The following is a 19628-nucleotide window of genomic DNA, read 5'->3' on the forward strand; positions in this document are numbered from 1 at the left end:
AGGTGGAAGGAGGTCCTGATTCCCCTATATAGAGTGGGTATAGAATCACCCCTCTTTAAAATAATCACATTTTGTTGCTTTGCAGTCTAAAATAAAGAGAGACACATTTTTTTGTTTTATCCAGCTGCATTTACTCAATGTAACTTATAACATCCAAGTGAAAGATATAACACCAACATGTCAGAAAATGTTTTTAAAAAGTAGTTGAAAAAAGGATCACGCCCTCCTAAAAACGACTTGTAAACTTCATCAGTATTAGCTGATCACCTTCTCAATGGCACACAAGGCCATTTAACTTTCAGCTGTGATCATTGTGATTAGCTCAGCATGAAAAGAGCTATCCTGGAGCATTTCAGTCTCTGGTAGTTCAACTGAAGCAAACCATCAACTATGGGTGGCATTGTCACCGGGATCCGGTTGTGGACAGGCAAAAGTCATAAGGGTACAAAAGCATTTCAAAGGCTTTATCAATGCCTAGAAGCACAGTGAAATCTGTTATTAGGAAGTGGACGGTATTTGGTACAACACAGACCAAGAAAAAGAACAGGGAGCAACAACGGGGGTCAAAGAGGCCTCTCTGTGGTGTTCTCCAAATCACTAGGACTTTAAAGGGACCAGGACATCGCTCCAAACCGGATGAAAAATCCAGGAGGAAACTGGTCAGAGAGGCCACCAAGAGGCCTACAGCAACTCTGAAGCAGTTGCAGGGATTTATGACAAAGAGTGTTCATTGTGTGCATGTGACAACAATATCACAAATTCTCCACAAATGTGGATTGTATGAGAGGGCTGCAAGAAAAAAGCCCCTCCTCAAGAAAGGCCACACAGTCACTACTGAGCTTTGCCAAAACGCACCATGAAGATTCTGAGGCCACATGGAAAAAGGTGTTATGGTCAGATTAGACTAAAATTTAATTATTTGGCCTCAAAATGGATGGGGAAAAATACCGTCAAATTATTTTTTGGCCTAGTTAGAACCCCAACCTAAACCGCTTTGAAAATCTGTGGAACGACTAGATGACTGCAGTCCACAAACGGTCACTATCAAATTTAACTGAACTTGAGCAATTCTGCAAAGAAGAGTGGGCAAATATTGCAACATCTAGATGTGCAAAGTTAGTAGAGACCTATCCCAATAGACTAAATCCTGTAATTAAAGCAAAAGCTGGTTCAATAAAATACTGACATAAGGGGGATCCTTCTTCCAACTCAGTGATCCTGTTTTTGATTTTATATTTTTTTTCCTGACATTTTGGTGTCACTTGGATTTTATAAGCTGCACTGAGTAAATACAGCTGGATAAAACAAAAACTGTATCTGTCTGCATTTCAGTCTGTAAAGCAACAAAATTTGTTTATTTAAAAGGGGGGGGTGATTATTTTCTATACCCACTGTAGATCTTTAATTTTCACTAGAAGGATCACCAGCAGGGGAAAAAGGTCCCGGATTCCTCTACATTGATTTTTAGTTATCGCTAGAAGGATCCCGATCAGGGGGAAGGATGGAGGAAGGCAGGGTTTTCAATATGAAGCTAAGATCAAGAGTACAAGGACATAACCTCAAACTAGCAGGAGAAAAGTTCAAAACAAATCTTAGAAAGTATTATTTTACCAAAAGAGTAGTTGATGCTTGGAACAGACTTCCAGCAGAAGTAGGGATCCAGTCAACAGAGAAATCCAGATCTATATTGAGACAAAAAGGTTAAAAAAAAAAAAAAACATTTGATGGACCACTTGGTCTTTTTCTACCACCTCTCTTATGTTTCTATGAGGATGTTGGTTGCTGTGACAACTGTCTAAATAAGGAATTCTTCTCAGTTTTTCTCGTGTCTCTGGGAAGTGAGTCAAAATGAAAAAGCTGGCTATGGATACATTTTAGCTCAGCAAGCAGCTGCCCCCCAATTGGCTTTTTTTTTTTTGGGGGGTTTTAGTCAATGAATGCCATAGCACATAATGCCATGAGTTTTTTTCAAGTGTAATAGAAAGTGGCGCAGGAGCTGAGCATGTGATTAAAGGAGTTGTAAAGGCAGAAGGTTTTTTATCTTAATGCATTCCATGCATTAAGATAAAAAGCCTTCTGTGTGTAGCAGCCTCCCCAGCACCCCTAATACTTATCCCATCTTTACCCAGCAATGTCCATGAGTCCCTCAACTCTCCCTCTTGATTGACTGAGACACAGCAACGGCACCATTGGCTCCAGCTGCTGTCAATCAAAATCAGTTAGCCAATCAGGAGAGAGAAGGGGTGGGGCCAAACAGCAGCTCCAAGTCTGAATGGACACACACACAGCTGCAGCTCATCTTTGGTTCCCCCATAGCAAGCTGCTTGCTGTTGGGGCACTCGCCAGAGGGGAGGGGCCAGAATCAGCGAAGAGGGACCAGAGAAGAGGATGATCTGGGCTGCTCTGTGCAAACCAACTGCACAGAGGAGGTAAGCATAGCATGTTTGTTATTTTAAAAAAAAAAACGCGACTTTACAATTACTTTAATGTTTTAGACTTGTAACATAATTGTGGTTATTAGGCAGCTGTTTGGGCCATAGGCACCCGGCAAAAGCTGGGGAGTGTTGTATGAAAATATAAAGTACAGCAGGTAATGGGGTGCCATTGGGTTGGATTGGTCAGGTGCTCAGATAAAGTAAAAATGTATTTTACAAAAAGTTGATATCCATGCATTTGGGGGTTTTATGAATCCCCCTTTTTGACAGCTAATGTAGGCAAAAAAACCCACAGCAGTATACATCATGCAGCATATCAGAATGTGCAGTAAGGCTTTAACTTTCTGGGCAGGTGATCCTGGGAATGTCTTCATTCATGTCGCCTAGCGAGAGCAAAGGTGGAACCAACCTGAATCGCACAAGGATGTTCGGGCCAGATAAACTGGTGAAGGCAACAGCTGAGAAGAAATGGGACAGAGTGAAGATCGCTTGCACTCAGCCATACGCAAAGGTGAGCTTTACCAAAGTGCTCTTGTTTTTTTATATTTTAAATGAAACTGGGTTGAGGGAAATATGTAGTCTGCTATTTCTGACCTTCATCTGGCTGTATCTGGCTTCAGTACTTTAGGAGATACTGAGCTGCAGCAAGCATGCAGCAAACTTTTGTTGGGAGTGAAGTCACAGCTTCTGATTTGCAGACTAGTTCCAGGTATGGAAGCCTCTGGGACAGTGTGCCTGCCAGATAGCAAGAGGAAATCTCTCCAAAAGTGAGGGAAAATCCCACTTTGACCAAAGATAACTATAAACTGCCCCCCATCTAATCAAAACTAAAAAAAAAAAAGTTTTCATTTTTGTTTCTCATTTCTCCTCTTTACGCATAAAAGTACATACAGACAGATTTGCTAATAATCCTTAGGCCCCTTTCAGACGGGCTTTCCGATCAGGTCTGCCTGTCAGTTTTTCAGGTGGACCTGATTGGATGCTCCATGTACCTGTATGGAGCAGCGGATGTCAGCGGTGACATCTCCACTGCTATCCGATCCTGTCCGTGAAATCCAGACGGATGGAAACCCTATTTTCCATCTGTTTGGAGGATCAGGTGAAAACGGACAGGCAGTCCCATAGAGGAGAGCAGCAGGGATCTGACTGGTCCGTCTCTGCAAAGTAAGCAGAGACGGAGCTGTCATCCGCCTGCTCAGCGAGCAAAACGGAGTCAATCCCATATTAAAGGACCCTTAAAGCATTTAATTACAAGGCAGTAACAGTTTTTAACCTGCGGATGAGGTTGGGGCTGGCCACTTGTCGATCAGGGTGGATGTCACATGCCGTTGTCCTGGAGCGCGGCGCTATCTGTCACCATCTGCGTCCACGAAACACAGCCGATGACTGATCACTGTACTGACCTGCTGCCGATACCATGTGACCGCTGTAACCAATCTCAGCAGGTCACATGACAGTTGTAAACAACGGATGGCTTCCTTTCAGGTCACAGTGATCACATGGTACATGCTAGAGAAATGTTTAAATAATGCATTACAATTAACCTAAACCTATTCGATTTATAGTTGACTAAAATGTACTGGAGATTTCAGTCGACTAAAATATGACTAAAACTAAAACAATTCAGATGACTAAAATATGACTAAAACTAAAATGGCATTTTAGTCAAAAGACTATAACTTAAACGAAATCGAAATTTGCTGTCAAAATTAACACTGCTAATATGCAGCACTGATGAGAAGGCACTGACAGGCATTACTAATGGGCACTGATTGGCATCTTTGAGCACTGTTTGGAATACTTGTGGCCACGGGTTGGCATCCCTAGTGGCATGGGTTGGCATCCATGGTGGGCTCCAGTGGGCATTCCTCATGGGCTCTAGTTGGCATCCCTGATGGGTCTGCACTGATAATCAATGCTCTGATTATCAATGCAGACCCAACCTGTCAGGAGAGCCACCGATCAGTTCTCCTCTACTCGCGCCTTGTCAGCGCGAACTGAGGAAGGTTGATAAATGGCACTTCCTGGCGATGATGTGACCAGCTGTAATTGGTCACAGCTGATCACATGGTGAAGAGCCTACGTCATAGGCTCTTTACCGAGATAGGAGATGCTGTGTGTCAGAGTGACACACCGCACCACCGATTGCCCCCCCTGTGCGCGTGAGCGGCTTATCCTGCTGGATGCCATATGACGCCCAATCCGGATAACTTAAAGCGGAGTTCCACCCAAAAATGGAACTTCCGCTTTATGTATTCTAACTCCCTGACATGCCACATTTGGCATGTCATTTTTTTTGGGGGGGGAGCGGGTACCTAGTTTTGACAGGTACCCACTCCCACTTCCGCTCGGAGCGCTGCAGCGCCCTGAATGGAAGTTCTCCTCTTCCCCTCCCTCCCTGCAATCTTCTGGGACATGTAAGAGGTCCCAGAAGATTGCCGGCCAATCAAGACGCGACTCACGAATTCGCAGTGGGTACCCGGCTGTGAAGCTGCAAACTGTCACAGCCGGGTGCCCACATCAGTGATGCCGGCGCCGAGGGAGAGGATCGAGGCTTCGGACGGCCGCATCGCTGGACCGTTGGACAGGTGAGTGAAATGGCTGGAACTCCGCATTAACAACTTTGCGGCCGTCATTCTGCTATATGGTGGGCGGGAAGTGGTTAATGATGGTTTAATAGTACTTTATATATGTGATCACGTTATCTTTTTATTTCTCTATTTTACATTAGAATCTGGCGTACGGATTGTCATTTATTCGCTTTCACTCTCCACCGGACAAAGATGAACCAACTCCTACTTCTCCGGTATGAAGATCAATTGGTATTATGTGTGTGGTGTAAAGAATAGTATTGGGCAAATGAAAAGAAATGTTAAAGCTGAACTCCTAGCAAACTTGTGATCTGGCCGGTGACCATACCTTTCTCTTCTACTGCTTGGTCACCAGTCTGTGATTTGATCGATAAGGAGTAGAAGCACACTGATGAGGTCATCACTCTGCTTTACCATCTTGATGAAGGTAAACTGACATGACAAATGCAGCAGAGCCCTGATTGACTCGGTGTGCTGCCCATCCATCTCTCAATGTGAGGCTTCCAGGGGGCTTGTATCAAGACTCCTATACCAGTTTTATGTTAAAATATATAAAAAAAAATCATACATGGCCTGGGTTCAATCATATTTTTTTTATATATATGCTCTGATTTCAGTTTACATTTTTAACCACTTTACCACCGGAGGATTTTGCTGTCTTACGTCCAGGCCACTTTTTGCGATTCGGGGCTGTGCGACTTTAAGTGACAATTGCGCGGTCGCGCGACGCTGTACCCAAACGAAATTTACGTCCTTTTTTTCCCCCAAACAGAGCTTACTTTTGGTGGTATTTGATCACCTGTACAATTTTTACTTCTTGCGCTATAAACAAAAAAATAGCGACAATTTAAAAAAAAAAATAACTATTTTTAACATTTTTTTATATGAAATTACCCCCAAAAAAATGTAAAAATCAAACATTTTTTAAATTTTTGGCCAATTTGTTTTATGCTACATATGTTTGGTAAAAAAAATCACAATAAGCGTATTTTGATTGGTTTGCGCAAAAGTTATTGCGTTTACTAACTAAGGGAAAGATTTCTGTCATTTTTGGTGGGTTTTTTTTAACGCGTAATGGCTGCGATCTGCGATTTTTTTTTTTTTTTGCGTGACTGCGACATTGCGGCGGACAGATCGGACCCTTGACTGACATTTTTGACACTTTTGGGGGTACCAGTGTCATTTCTATAGTAATCAGTGCTATAAATATGCACTGTTACTGTAAAAATGACACTGTCAGGGAAGGGGTTAATTTTATTGGAGAGGGAGGGGTTAATGTATGCCTGGTGCTTACTGACGTGTGTGGGGGGGAGGTGACTGAGTGATACAGGGACAGATCGCAGGTTCAGCTATGCTGAACCCTGCAATCTGTCACTCCTTGTCACTTAGTAGATCCGCCTGCTCTGTTTACACAAGCGGGCGGATCTCCAAACTCGATTCCCCGACGATCGGGGAAGAGCAGCGGCGATCGCCGACGCTCCTCCCCTGGCCCGACTCCCGCTGTGAATGAAAACAGCGGGAGCGCGCCTCCGGCGGCGCGCGAGCGCCGTTTACAGGGGGAGGAGTCCAGCGACTTTGCCGCAGTACGGTCAACGTGACCGGTCGGCAAGTGGTTAAAGAGTCAAGAAAAATATAAATGTTTGGGTTCCTGCTTTATTTTTGTAACCTGCCTTAGAAAAAATGACAGCTGGCATCCTGTTGCTGCTGGCAAAATTGTGTTCTAATGTTTATTTTATCTATAGAAAGTCACTAAATTGGGCCAGTTTAAGGTGAAGGAGGAGGAGAGCTCACCACCATCAATGCGTCCTGGGAGTCTCTTTTTCAGTCGCCCCAGCAAGCCAGAAGGTACCCCTTCAAAAGGTAACCCCCTCTTTATGTTTGAAAAAAGTAGAGGAATTCATTGAATCTGACATCATTTTTAAATTTACTCTTGACTCACGCTTTTTTTTTTTTTTGCCATAAACTTGACTTCCCATGTACAAATAAATCGCCAAATAAATTAAAACAATAGCTGGGAAAAACGCTTGGTAAATGTCTGGGATGTAACACAGCCTTTCCCCAAGCATTGCAGAAGGATCTGAGAGGCAGCCTATATGATTTCTCTGCTCGTATTATGCCTTACAACACTGTTATTAGCACTGCCCTCTCCCCAGACTGGCAATGCTGCTGTAATAGGAAAACAATACAGAGGGCGCAGCCACCCAGCGCATTACAGAGCTCTGAGGAAGGGGGGACACCCCGAAACGCATAAGCTATATTTGGAGGTTTACATCCCACTACTGTTTGTACCAGCGGACTATGCTAAAGTGGAGACTTCCGGTGGACTAACACTTTTATTTCTCTTGTTATTTCATCTCCTTTGTGAGTATGATGTATATGCTTTTATAAAAATAAATTGCTGCAAAGGTAAGGCGCTAGGCTGGTGCGCCCTCTGTATTTTTTTTTCTTTCTCTGTCGTCCATTGACAGATGCAGCCTCCCATCTTCATTAGCCCTTGGGTTATGTTGCCCCCTGCAGGAGTAGTTCTAACCCAATGGCTAATGATGGAGGCTGCATCTGTCAATGGACTTCAGAGATTTTACGGTACGTTCTTTCAAAAATTCATTTTTTCAGAGTTCTATCTGGGTTTCCCTGACCTGTTGGGAGTGGCAGCACAGCCGAAATGGCGACTAAACCAGTGAGTCGCGTTTCAAAAAGATCAAGTCGCACAACAACCCTTAAGCGTGGGAGCCTAAATCATTATTTGGCAATGCTGCCGTCTTAAGGTGTTTGATTCACTACTTCATCCAAAATGCAGACACTCCAGGACAAAGAGTTACTGGTCGTATTACTAGGTGAAATAAAGACAAAAAAGCATAAAAAGAGAAAATTAAAAACAGCCACCACCTCGAAAGGCTTGTACACACTATAAGAAAATTGGGCAAGAATTTTCGTCCAAAGAGCTTTCATACGATTTTCGTATAGTGTGTGCACAACTTTCTACAGCGGATTTCGACCTTCTGAACGAACATTTCCGAAGGGGCAAGCTCCAAAAATGTTCTTGTACGGGAAAAGAACAAACGATTTTTGCTTAATGTGTACCGGTTTTGTATGAGAAAATCAGAAATGAAAGACTTCGCATAATCAGAAACAATAAAAAAAAAAAAGCCTTTGTCGCACAACAGTTTTCATACGAATTTTCTTTCATTGGTTCAGATTTACTGTGAAACAACAAGGAAAATCGGGCGATCGTTCGCCCAATTTTTTAATAGTGTGTAGTACCCCACTTAAGGATTCGTAAGCGGCAATATTACATTTTTGGTTTTTCGGTTTAATACACTTTAAAGAGGAGCTCCAGTCTCCCCCCCAAAAAATACTGATATACTGTAGCTGCTGACTGTTATTATAAAGATACTCACCTGCCCCTGGATCCAGTGATGTCTTCACCTGAGACGATTCTTTAGTCGGCTTTGGATGCAGATGCTGTAAGGGAAAACCAGCAGTGAAGCTTTCGGGCTTTCTACTTCACATGCGCGAGCCGTGCTGCGCTTTAATGGTCCTGCAGTCTTCTGGGACGTGTGATGTTTCCCAGAAGGCTCAGGGGGCAGGGGGGCTGGACTTTCACACAGATCACAATGGCGATCTGACTGGAAGTGAAAGTGGGTACTTGTCAAAACCAGGTGCCTCCCCCCCCCCCCCAAAAAGTGCCAAATGTGGCAGTGGAGGGGAAGAGGATGCAAACAAGTGAAACTTCCCCCTGTGGGTTGTTATGTTTTAAAGCGGTAGTATACTCCGCTTTTTAATTTTTACCTACACGTACGCCTATAATAAGGCTTACCTGTAGGTAAAATTAATATCTCCTAAACCTGCACGGTTTAGGAGATATTCACCCTGCATGCAGCCGCTGACACCAGTGGCGCATGCGTTTTGAAGGTCCGGCGTATGTTACCGGACCTTCAGAGCTCCTTGCCGGAAAGTGAACTCCCACGCGCATGCGCGGGAGTGACGTCATCCTGACTCCAGCCACTCAACAGCGCCGGAGCCGACGAACCTGGAAGAGGCGCCGAGGGAACATGTCAGCTCCCTCAGCGGTGTCCGGGCGACCATATGGGGGCTTCGTTTTAAGGTATTTCATAATGTGCTAGTATGCGATTCATACTAGCACATTATGCCATTGTCCTGCAGGGTTTTGTTTTTTCTTTTTTTGGGGGGGGGGATACAACCGATTTAAGCTCAATTCACATTGGTCTGTAACTTTTGTGAATAATAGTGACACACATTTTTTTTTTGTAGAACAATACTGAATTTTGTTGGGTATGATTTTGCTTTTGGTTGATATATTTTTTCTCTGTACTTGTCCCATAGCGCCCCCACCCTCACAAAGCTATGCCTCTGTGGCATTACAGGGAACAAGCTCCACAGATTCCAGCAGTGATAAGCCAGTCACCAAAACTCCACCCAGCAATGCCACACCAAAGGTAATGTCGTTTTTTTTTTTATATAACTGTATACTGTATGCATGAAATGGATCGTTATTTGGAAGTGGAGCAGCAGGGAAGTAAAGAGAATTTGAGTGCAAGCTGGTGCCGCAGGGGTTGGTTTTGCATGAACCATAGAGGAGTTTGCACAACTGGTAGCCTGCTTGCTGAAAGCTTCACTCGAGGTAACGCAGAGGCTAATGTTCTCATAAACCAAAACTGCGGTAGAGCTCTTTTTGGAGCTTTTAATTCATGGAAACTGTCTGTTGAACAAAAAATGATTACAGGTCTGCTATACGCCTGTAGCTTAGCTTTTTTTTTTCTAATACCCCCATGTCATACTCATTTTTTCATCTTTCCATCTATTAAATCCTCTCTCCTTGTTGTTTTAACTTAGGATAGTAAAAAAAATGTTTGTGCCAGTAAATACCTTATACAACCCACTTCCTCTATTTTGTCTGGTAATTGGCCTAGGCTAACCTCATCATGCACAGCTCTCTCTCTAACTCTGGTGAGAGATTGCCATTGGGGGGGGGGGGGGGGGCGGCATTAGGACATTAGAGTGGAGGAGGGATAAATCACAGGAGAACCAATGAGAGCTGCAGAGCTGGAGGGGGCTGGATGAGGGCGGAGAAAACAGGAGGCTGCAGAGATCCAAGAGTATTCATCCAGAGAGGAGAAATGTGCAGGCAAATAGTGGTGTGAGTGTCTGTGTGTATATATGTCTTATATGTCTGTGTGTGTGTGTGTGTGTGTGTGTGTATATATATATATATATATATATATATATATATATATATATATACACATGTGTGTGTGTGCGTATGTCTGTGTAAATCCAGGAAGTGAACAGGCAGCAGCTTCAGCTGCCCACAGTTAAAATTGCTGCAGCCAAATTTAGTTTAGGGAGATTTCTGCAGCATATTTGGCAAGTACAGGATCACCGTATACAGGGTGGATAAAAATCAAAAGATTGTTTTAAAAAAAATCTGATTTTTTTTATTTTAATTAAAGATTTGATTCAGCTCCATTGGCTAAGAACTGGAGGAGTTCTTGTGGACATAAAAATCTATCCAAAGATAGTTTTCTATTGAAGATAGAATAATAATTTAGTTTATTCAAAATAAAATGGAGCTTAGTTATGTAGCATGAGGCTGTATATTCTGCAATATTTACATTCTTGGTAAACTCATTCAATGAATCCATGAGATAACATGCACTGCATTGATGCATTCACACAATTTCACAGTTATCATGAGATAAAACAAAGTTGAGGAATATTCCTTTATCCCATTGTTTTGCAAATCTATGTGCACTACAAACTGTAGGATTGAACTGGTTCTGATATCGATGTTTTACTAACCTGGTAGCTTATTATTCTAAATAGGCAACCTTCATTTTGTTTGCAAATATTAACTAGTCGGGTTGAAAAAAGACACAAGTCTATCTGGCTCAACCAATACAAAACAAAAAACAGTAAAGAAAAACAACCACACAATCCCATATACACAATCCTATACCCGCAGTTGATCCAAAAGAAGGGAAAAAATCCCAGCAAAGCATGATCCAATTTGCTACAGCAGGGGAAAAAAAATTCCTTCCTGATCCCCCGAGAGGCAATCGGATATTCCCTGGATCAACTAAACAATTCAAGATTCAAAATACCAGCAAGAACAAGTCCTTACATTTAGGGAGCACCTGTCATTTCAGATCCATCATGGCAGGACCTGTTAGCGGACATCCGCTCATCTGCTGCCGCCACGTCCCTCACCTTGTTGTGTCACTGCCGCATTACCAGTCATCCCATTAAATTAAATAGGACTGTCGGTGAGTCAACAGCGGGTCAGAGGAGGAGCCGCTGCAGGACAGAGATGACAGTTGCTCTTTAAAAATTATGATTTAAATCGAGCCTTTTTACTAGTGATTTAAATCAAATCCACCCTGACAGTATATATAAAATGATATGCAAAGTGGTTGGAGGGAAGCTTCAAAATGGCAAAGATGTTTTTATTACAAATGATGTGAGCAGACGGCAGTTCCTCCTATTCAGAAAATACCAAACATTTTATGCTTTTCTGCTCTGTGCAATGGTTTTGCACAGAGCAGCCCTGATTCTCCTCTTGGTGAACAGCAGAGAAACAAACACTCTTGTGCATTAGTGTAGTGCCCAGCCTAAATATGAGTGATGGTCCACTTTTCAATGGGTAATATTTCCAGGCCTTGCTGCCCTCTAGGGACTGGGGGTGTCCCTTTGTGTCACTAAAAAGATGAAAAAGAGGGCGTACCAGCCTAGTGCTTTATTCCTAGTAAATTAATTTCGTATGCATTCTCTGCATTAGGTTAAAAAACTTTTAAGTGCAGCTCCCCCCGCAACCCCCCTAAATACTCACCTGAGTCTCTATCCAGTGCTATGAACGTCTACAGCAGCTCTTCTCCTCTCTCCTGCTTGGCTGAGAGCAGAGAAAGCCATTGACTCCTTTTGCTGTCAGTCCAAGCCTGTGAGCAGTAAGAAGGGGTTGGGCTGTGTGTCTGAATAGACACAAACGGCGGCCCGCCTCTGGAGCGAGCCCACGAGTGACCTCATAGGAAGCTGCTTCCTATGGGGACCCTCATTGAGGGGGGAGGAGCTAGAAGTGCTGGCGGGGAACCCAAGAAGAGGAGGATCAGTAAAAAGATGGAAGAAAAAGAGGCCGCACCAGCCTAGTGCATTATCCAAAGTAAATTTATTTTGTATAAAAACTACTCCCAAGCATGTAGATAGAAATACGCTTATACGGGCCACTATCCTGTGGCTATACAGTCCTGGGATCAGCAATCTCCAGGTCGCAGGGTAGACAATGCAGGGGCCCCATGCTGGCTGACGCGTTTCAAAGGTATCCCATCTACCTCAACCTGTAACTATACGGTCCTGGGACCAGCAATCTCCAGATCGCAGATCATCTTCCTCAGATCGTATACCTTCTTCTCAGAGCCGAACAGCAGAAAGTTCCTTCACCTCAATAAATACATGTACAAATGCTTCTAATATTGAGCTGCAGGAGCTTCTGCTGTTAGGCTCTGAGGTAGATGGTATGCCTTTGAAACGTGTAAGCCAGCAAGAGGCCCCTGCATTGTCTCCCCTGCGATCTGGAGATTGCTGGTCCCAGGACCGTATAGTCACATGCTGGTGGCCCCTATAAGCGTATTTATATCCACATGCTTGTGAGTAGTTTTTATACAAAATACATTTACTTGGGATAATGCACTAGGCTGGTGCGCCCTCTTTTTCTTCCATCTTTTTACTGATCCTTCTCTTCTTGGGCCCCCCGCCAGCGCTTCTGGCTCCTCCCTCTCACTGAGTGCCCCCATAGAAGCGAGGTATGCTGTTTGCGTCTATTCAGACACAAAGCCCTGCTCAGCCCCGCCACCCACTTACTGCTCACAATTTTTGACTGACAGCAGCAGGAGTCAATGGCTGCCGCTGCTCTTAGCCAAGCCAGGAGAGGGAAGAAGAGCTGTGAAGAATGTGCACAGCGCTGAATGGAGATCAGACTCGGGTGGGTATTTAGGGGGAGCTGCACTTAAAAAATGTTTTTAACTGGCCACCGCTGAATGGCTCCAGCGCATTAAGAAAATTGCTGAAATGGAGGAACTGAATGGAACTAATCCATCAGGCTAGAGATACCCCTGACTTTTTCTGCAAAAAATGGGCCCGTTGGCTACATTTCGTAGATTCAGCGTAATTCGCCAGAATACTGAACAATACCAATATTAGGAATCAGTAGGAGCCTGATTCTTGGGAATAGAGAGAGAGGAAAAGTGGAGCATAAAAAAAGGGAACAGATATCGGTGATACTCCCTAGCCCTATCACTCTGGATTAGACTTTCTCACTTTCCCTTCCCCTTCTTTAACACACCTAGCCTCCTAAAACCCATACAATACTACCTGACTATAGAAAATCCAACACTACTCCCTATTTCCTTCCTAACTACCTTCCCCTCCTCCCCCTCTCTTACTCCTAAGGTATGTTCTAGATTTATGTAGACAGTTTGCAAAGTAATTACCTAGCTTTCTATATCTGGTTATGATGACCAGTGTTTATTGTTTTTTCTTAGTTACATAGGCTTTACATAGTTAGTGAGGTTAAAAAAAGACACAAGTCCATCCAGTTCAACCCATAATGTGTGTGTGTGTTTGCTGCTAACCCATACATTGTATACCCCTTTATGTTGTGGTCTTTAAGGTGTCCATCTAATAGTTTTTTTACTGATACGACTGCTTGTGGAAGAGAATTCCACATCCTTACCGCTCTGACAGTAAAGAACCCTTTACGTAATTTACGGTTAAACCGTTTTTCTTCTAGTTTTAGTGAGTGGCCACGTGTCTTATATTCCCTTACTCTGAATAGTTTGTTCCTTATGCTAGGGTCACCAGTACAGTAATTGTACGTTGATATTATATCCCCCCTCAATCGTCTCTTCTCCAGAGAGAATAGGTTCAGTGCTTGTAGTCTTTCCTCATAGCTGATGTCCTCCATTCCCCTAATTATTTTTGTTGCCCTTCTCTGGACTTTCTCCAGTTCCAGCACATCCCTCCTGAGGACCGGTGCTCAGAACTGGACAGCATACTCCAGATGTGGCCGGACCAGAGTCTTGTAGAGCGGGAGAATAATCTCTTTATTTCTGGAGTGAATCCCCTTTTTTATACATCCCAGTATTCTGTTGGCTTGGCATTGCATGCCACTGCCAAGCCTGTTGTTCACTAGGACCCCCAGGTCCTTTTCCATCTTAGATTCACCCAGAGGTCCCCCCCCCCCCTAGCAAATAACTTGCGTTCGTATTTCTGACACCCCGTTGGTTAACATTAATACCTTGTCATTTGGATCATTGACTGTAATAACCCGAATGCCTTACTCGTTGCTGTCAATTATTGTTATGTTTTTCGTTGATAGCATGTTTTACCTTTGATCGTCTGTAACTGTTAAACTTTAATAAAAACTTTGAAACATAAAATGTTTTTTAACTTCATACAGAGAATGCATTAAGGTAAAACAACGTTTTAACTTTACATCCACTTTAGCATACTTGTACATCGACAGGCAATCTTTTTTCTCTTTAGTAATGCTAAAAATTTCTCTTACAGGAACCCACATCTGGAAAACGCAAATTTGAGTTCAACAAGGAGTCCCCTGGCCGTCCTCTTGCTAAGGTGTCACCATCTGGTTCCAAAGAGAACAACTCACAGCCAGCACCCAAGAAAATTAAAGGTACTGTCTGGGTAATGTATGGAAGTTGATCTCTTGACCTCAGTGTTACCTGACCATGTGTACTCAACTGCAGTCCATGGCCTTCATCTATTTACCTCTTCTGTTGGTGAATTTTTTCAGCTGAGCCCCAAGCTCCTCCTCCGGTTAAGAAGACCCCACCCCCTGAAAAACCCGCCAAGAAGAAGAACTCCTCCTCCAGTTCTCAGCCAGTGGAGCTGAATCGGATCTTACAGGGAACAGTTTTTGTACTGAGCGGTTTCCAGAACCCTTTCCGGTCGGACCTCAGGGATAAAGCTCTGGAGATGGGTGCCAAGTACCGACCGGACTGGACCCCAGACAGCACTCACCTCATGTATGTACAGTGGCAGAGACTGTTCTTTATCACCTTACAATTATTGCGTTGCTTAATATACTATATTCATCTTGTGGAGCATTAACAGGTAAAAACGTTTGCTTTTGCTGTCTGGAGTGTGGCGTTTTCCTTTTTGATGTGTGAGGTATTAAATTTGTGCTATAGGTAACGTTTATCTTGGCACACTTATAATGCTTCATAGTCTTAAAGCAAATCTGTCACTTATTCAAGAATAAGGAACTCCCCAATCACCATTCTCTCTGTGGGAGCACTGAGAAATATGTGGTATTTCCTGGCATGGGGCGTGTGACCTCCCCTTCCTCCCAAAATACAATGTTTAAGCCTGAGGGCCAGTTACCAGGATTTAAAGCACTATTATGTAGGGGCAGGGAGAAGGTCATTGGCCTTGTGTGAGTTCTGACAAAGCTTACAAAGGGCTAAAACCCCATGCACACGATCCGAAAATCGGAAGACATGCTAGTTGCATATCGAACATGAAGCGTTTACTAAAGGTATGAAAATTCTCGTACGACAATAAACATTCTGAAGTGATGCCATAAGTTCATGTGTCATCTGAAAATTGGATGAAAAATACCGCTTTCGAATCAATCGTACGATAATTGGTTGTTAGTACACAGCTTTCGAGAGCCGATCAGGACAGTTCATCCAATTATTATCCGATCGGACAAGCACAAAATTTTTTCTCGTATGATACCAGATCGTACGATTTTCATTTTATGTGTACAGTTGTTCAAAAATACAATACAAATACATGACAACAATGATTTTTTAATCTTTCGTACGAGAATTTTCAAAACTTTAGTAAACTCTTCTTGCTCAATATGGGACTAGCATGCAAAAAAAATGGACGATCTGTCGTCCGATTTTCTGGTCATGTTTACAGGTCTTAAAACTCTGTTCTCTCAAAGGTTATAGGAGCAACAGGAGAGCATGCAAAGGTGAGTTTTAGAGACCCTGAATAGACAAATTGACAAATATTTTTTAAGGAGACTTAGTAGACCATTTATTTGAACAATTCCTCTCACATTAGGTGTCCATTTTATTGCATTTTATGGATTTTGTTTACCTGTAAAAGCCTCCTTTGTGCAGACATCCAAAAGCCCTGAGACTTCTTCTAAGTGCTGCCATCTTGGGTGTGATGTCAGCAGATTCAGCGCTGTTCCCCAGGTGGCAGTCTATAGTGCCCCAGCATTTACATAAAAGGTTATGTAGAGAGGGGAGGAGGAGCTGGTCCAGCACAGACCATAATTGGACACTCCTAGAAGAGAAGTTATGATGTACAGGGAGGTAGGAGACAGTACTAGGGAATCAATTCTTCCTGGAGTAGTCACATTTTCTAGCAAGTTCAGAGGCACATTGCACGTGAATTATAAAAAATAATTTATGGACAGGAAAAACATTGCAATCATTTAAAGAGGTTGTAAACCCACTTCACAAACTTTTACCTATAGGTAAGCCTATATTAAGGCTTACCTATAGGTGCTATAAATATCTCCTAAACATGCACCATTTAGGAGATATTTAGAGTGCATACTGCCGATGACGTCATCAGCGCATGCGCTCTGAAGGAACGGCCACCTGTGCCTTTCCTTCAGAGTCCTATGCTGTGAACGGCGGCGCGGGAGGGATGTAATCGCGCCTCCGGCCAATCAGATGGCCGGAGGACGCGAACCCGGAAGCAGGACGGCCGGACATGTCGGCTGTCCTGTCGCTGAGGGGGCGGCACAGAGGGGGCTTCGTTTTAAGGTAAGTACTTCATAATGAGCTAGTATGCCATGCATACTAGCTCATTATGCCGTTCTCTTTACAGGGCTTTTTTTTTCTCGTTTTTTTTTTAAGTGACTTTACTTCCTCTTTAAAATACTAAATCTTTCTGTGCTTTAAGCTTTCTTTTGATTAGTTGTCTCTGTTTAAAGAGGACCTCCAGTCTCCTGCCAAAAAAAATTAAATGTCAGCAGCTACAAATACTGTAGCTACTGACTTTTAATATAAGGGCACTTACCTGTTCAGGGATCCAGCGATGTCCTCATCTGAGCTGATTCTTCTTTTGGGTGAAAGTTCCACTTTAAAAAGGAGCTCCAGGCTCCTTTATAAAAAAAATTAAAAGCCGGAAGCTACAAATCCTGTAGCTGCTGACTTTTATTATTAGGTCCTTTACCTTTGCAGGAATCTATAGGTGTCCTCGGGTGCTGCTGCCGCCATCTCCTCTAAGGGAGACCAGCAGTGAAGCCTTGCAGCTTCACAGCTGGTTCCTTACTGCGCACCTGCGAAGCGCACTACGCCCTGTAAATGGGCTGGCTGCAGGGAAAGGAGGATGGGCCCGAACTTCCGGCTGAGTTTGCCGCGGTGAACTCAGCCGGAAATAAGAGTGGGTCAAAACAAGGTATCCGCTCCCCCCCCCCCCCCCCCCCCCCAAAAACGTTTATTCAGGCAAACATGTAATTTGCATACACAAGATGACTGTTATTAATTTGTGTTACTTGTCATCAGTACTTTTACTACCAATATATTTTTTTTTTTTATCCATTTCTAGATGTGCCTTTGCCAATACTCCAAAATACAGCCAGGTAAAATCAGCAGGAGGAATCATTGTGAGGAAAGAATGGATAATGGACTGTTACCGGGCAAAGCAACGTTTACCTTGTAAAAAGTAAGTTTGGCTCGTTTTGTTAGATGGACTTTGAAACTAAAGTGTAATATATGCAAATGTTTTCCCTTGTTCCCCACTCCCCCTGATCAACATGCAATTAAAATGTTCAACCACTTTACCACCGGAGGATTTTGCTGTCTTACTTCTGGGCCACTTTTTGCGATTCGGCGCTGTGCGTCTTTAACTAAGAATTGCGCGGTCATGCAACGCCGTACCCAAACAAAATTTACGTCCTTTTTTTTCCTCAAACAGAGCTTTCTTTTGGTGGTATTTGATCACCTGTGCGATTTTTCCTTTTTGCGCTATAAACAAAAAAAGAGCGACAATTTTGAAAAAATAACAATATTTTTCACATTTGTTTTATATGAAATTCCCCCCCCCCCCCCCCCAAAAATGTAAAAATCAAAATTTGTTATAATTTTAGGCCAATTTGTGTTCTGCTACATATTTTTGGTAAAAAAAATTGCAATAAGCGTATTTTTATTGGTTTGCGCAAAAGTTATTGCGTTTACTAACTAAGGGAAAGATTTCTGTCGTTTTTGGTGTTTTTTTTTTTTTTTTAACGAGTAATGGCGATCTGCGATTTTTTTTTTTTTTTTTGCGGGACTGCGACATTGCGGCGGACAGATCGGACCCTTGACTGACATTTTTGACCCTTTTGGGGGTACCAGTGACATTACTGCAGTAATCAGTGCTATAAATATGCACTGTTACTGTAAAAATGACACTGGCAGAGAAGGGGTTAATTTTATTGGAGAAGGAGGGGTTAATGTATGCCTGGTGCTTACTGACATGTGTGGGGGGAGGTGACTAAGTGACACAGGGACAGATCGCATGTTCATCTATGCTGAATCCTGCAATCTGGCCCTGCCTGTCACTTAGGAGATCCGCCCGCTTGTGTTTACACAAGCGGGCGGATCTCCAGACTCGATTCCCCGACGATCGGGGAAGAGCAGCGGCGATTGCCGCTGCTCCTCCTCTGGCCCGACTCCCGCTGTAACTGAATACAGCGGGAGCGAGCCTCAGGCGCAGCGCACGCGCCGCCGAGAAGGGGGAGTGTCTGCCGACGTAGGTCTACATCGTCAGACCTACAAGAGCCACTTTGCCGCAGTACAGCTCTAGTGAGCAGACGGCAAGTGGCTGTAAAGGTAGAAGGTATTTTACCCTAACCACTTGAAGACCAGGTTTTTTCTGACCCTTTTTTTCCAAGTTTAAATTCGTATTTTTTACTAGAAAATTACTTACAACCCCTGATTTTTCTTTAGGGCAAGAGACCCTAAAGAATAAAATGACGATCTTTGCAATTTATGTGACATGGTATTTGTGCAGCAGATTTGCAACCCCCCACATTTTTTTGTAAAATGTGAAAGATGATGATACGCCGAGTAAATCGATACCTAACATGTCACGCTTTAAAAATTGTGCACGCTTGTGGAATGGCGACAAGCTATGGTACTTAAAATTCTCCATTGGCGACGCTTTAAACGCCTTTGCAGGTTACCTGTTTAGAGTTACAGAGGAGGTCTAGTGCTAGAATTGTTGTTCTGTCTAATGTTTGCGGCAAGATCTTACATGTGTGATGCAAATACCGTTTACATATGCGTACGCGATTTAGGTATGCGTTTGCTTTGGTGCGCGAGCACGGAGGGATGGGAGCACTTTACATTTTTTTCTTATTTATTTTACTTTTTATTTTTACACTATCCCTTTTTAAAAGAAAATTTTTCATCACTTATATTCCAATACAAGGAATGTAAACATCCCTTGAAATAGAAATAAGGATGACCAGTCCTCGTTATGGAGAGATCTGGAGTCAAAAAGACCCGAAATCTCCTTTTTACCCTTAAAAGCAAAAAAAAACAAAACATTTTTTTGA

At 43.2% G+C, this 19628-nt stretch overlaps 1 protein-coding gene across 2 annotated transcripts in view; it reads left to right on the top strand.

Moving 5' to 3' along the window:
• XRCC1 (X-ray repair cross complementing 1) overlaps positions 1 to 19628 on the top strand; it is a 47995-nt gene that overhangs the window by 13861 nt on the left and 14506 nt on the right. For both annotated transcript variants that reach the window (XM_082273104.1, XM_082273105.1), the window contains exons 5-11: positions 2788 to 2946; positions 5167 to 5241; positions 6769 to 6886; positions 9371 to 9483; positions 14606 to 14729; positions 14850 to 15081; positions 17636 to 17752. In XM_082273104.1, the coding sequence (XP_082129230.1) occupies positions 2788 to 2946; positions 5167 to 5241; positions 6769 to 6886; positions 9371 to 9483; positions 14606 to 14729; positions 14850 to 15081; positions 17636 to 17752 (938 nt within the window). The remainder of the gene's footprint in view (positions 1 to 2787; positions 2947 to 5166; positions 5242 to 6768; positions 6887 to 9370; positions 9484 to 14605; positions 14730 to 14849; positions 15082 to 17635; positions 17753 to 19628) is intronic.

This window comes from Pelophylax lessonae, assembly GCF_965119305.1.
Source record: "Pelophylax lessonae genome assembly, chromosome: 12".
Lineage (NCBI taxonomy): Eukaryota > Metazoa > Chordata > Amphibia > Anura > Ranidae > Pelophylax > Pelophylax lessonae.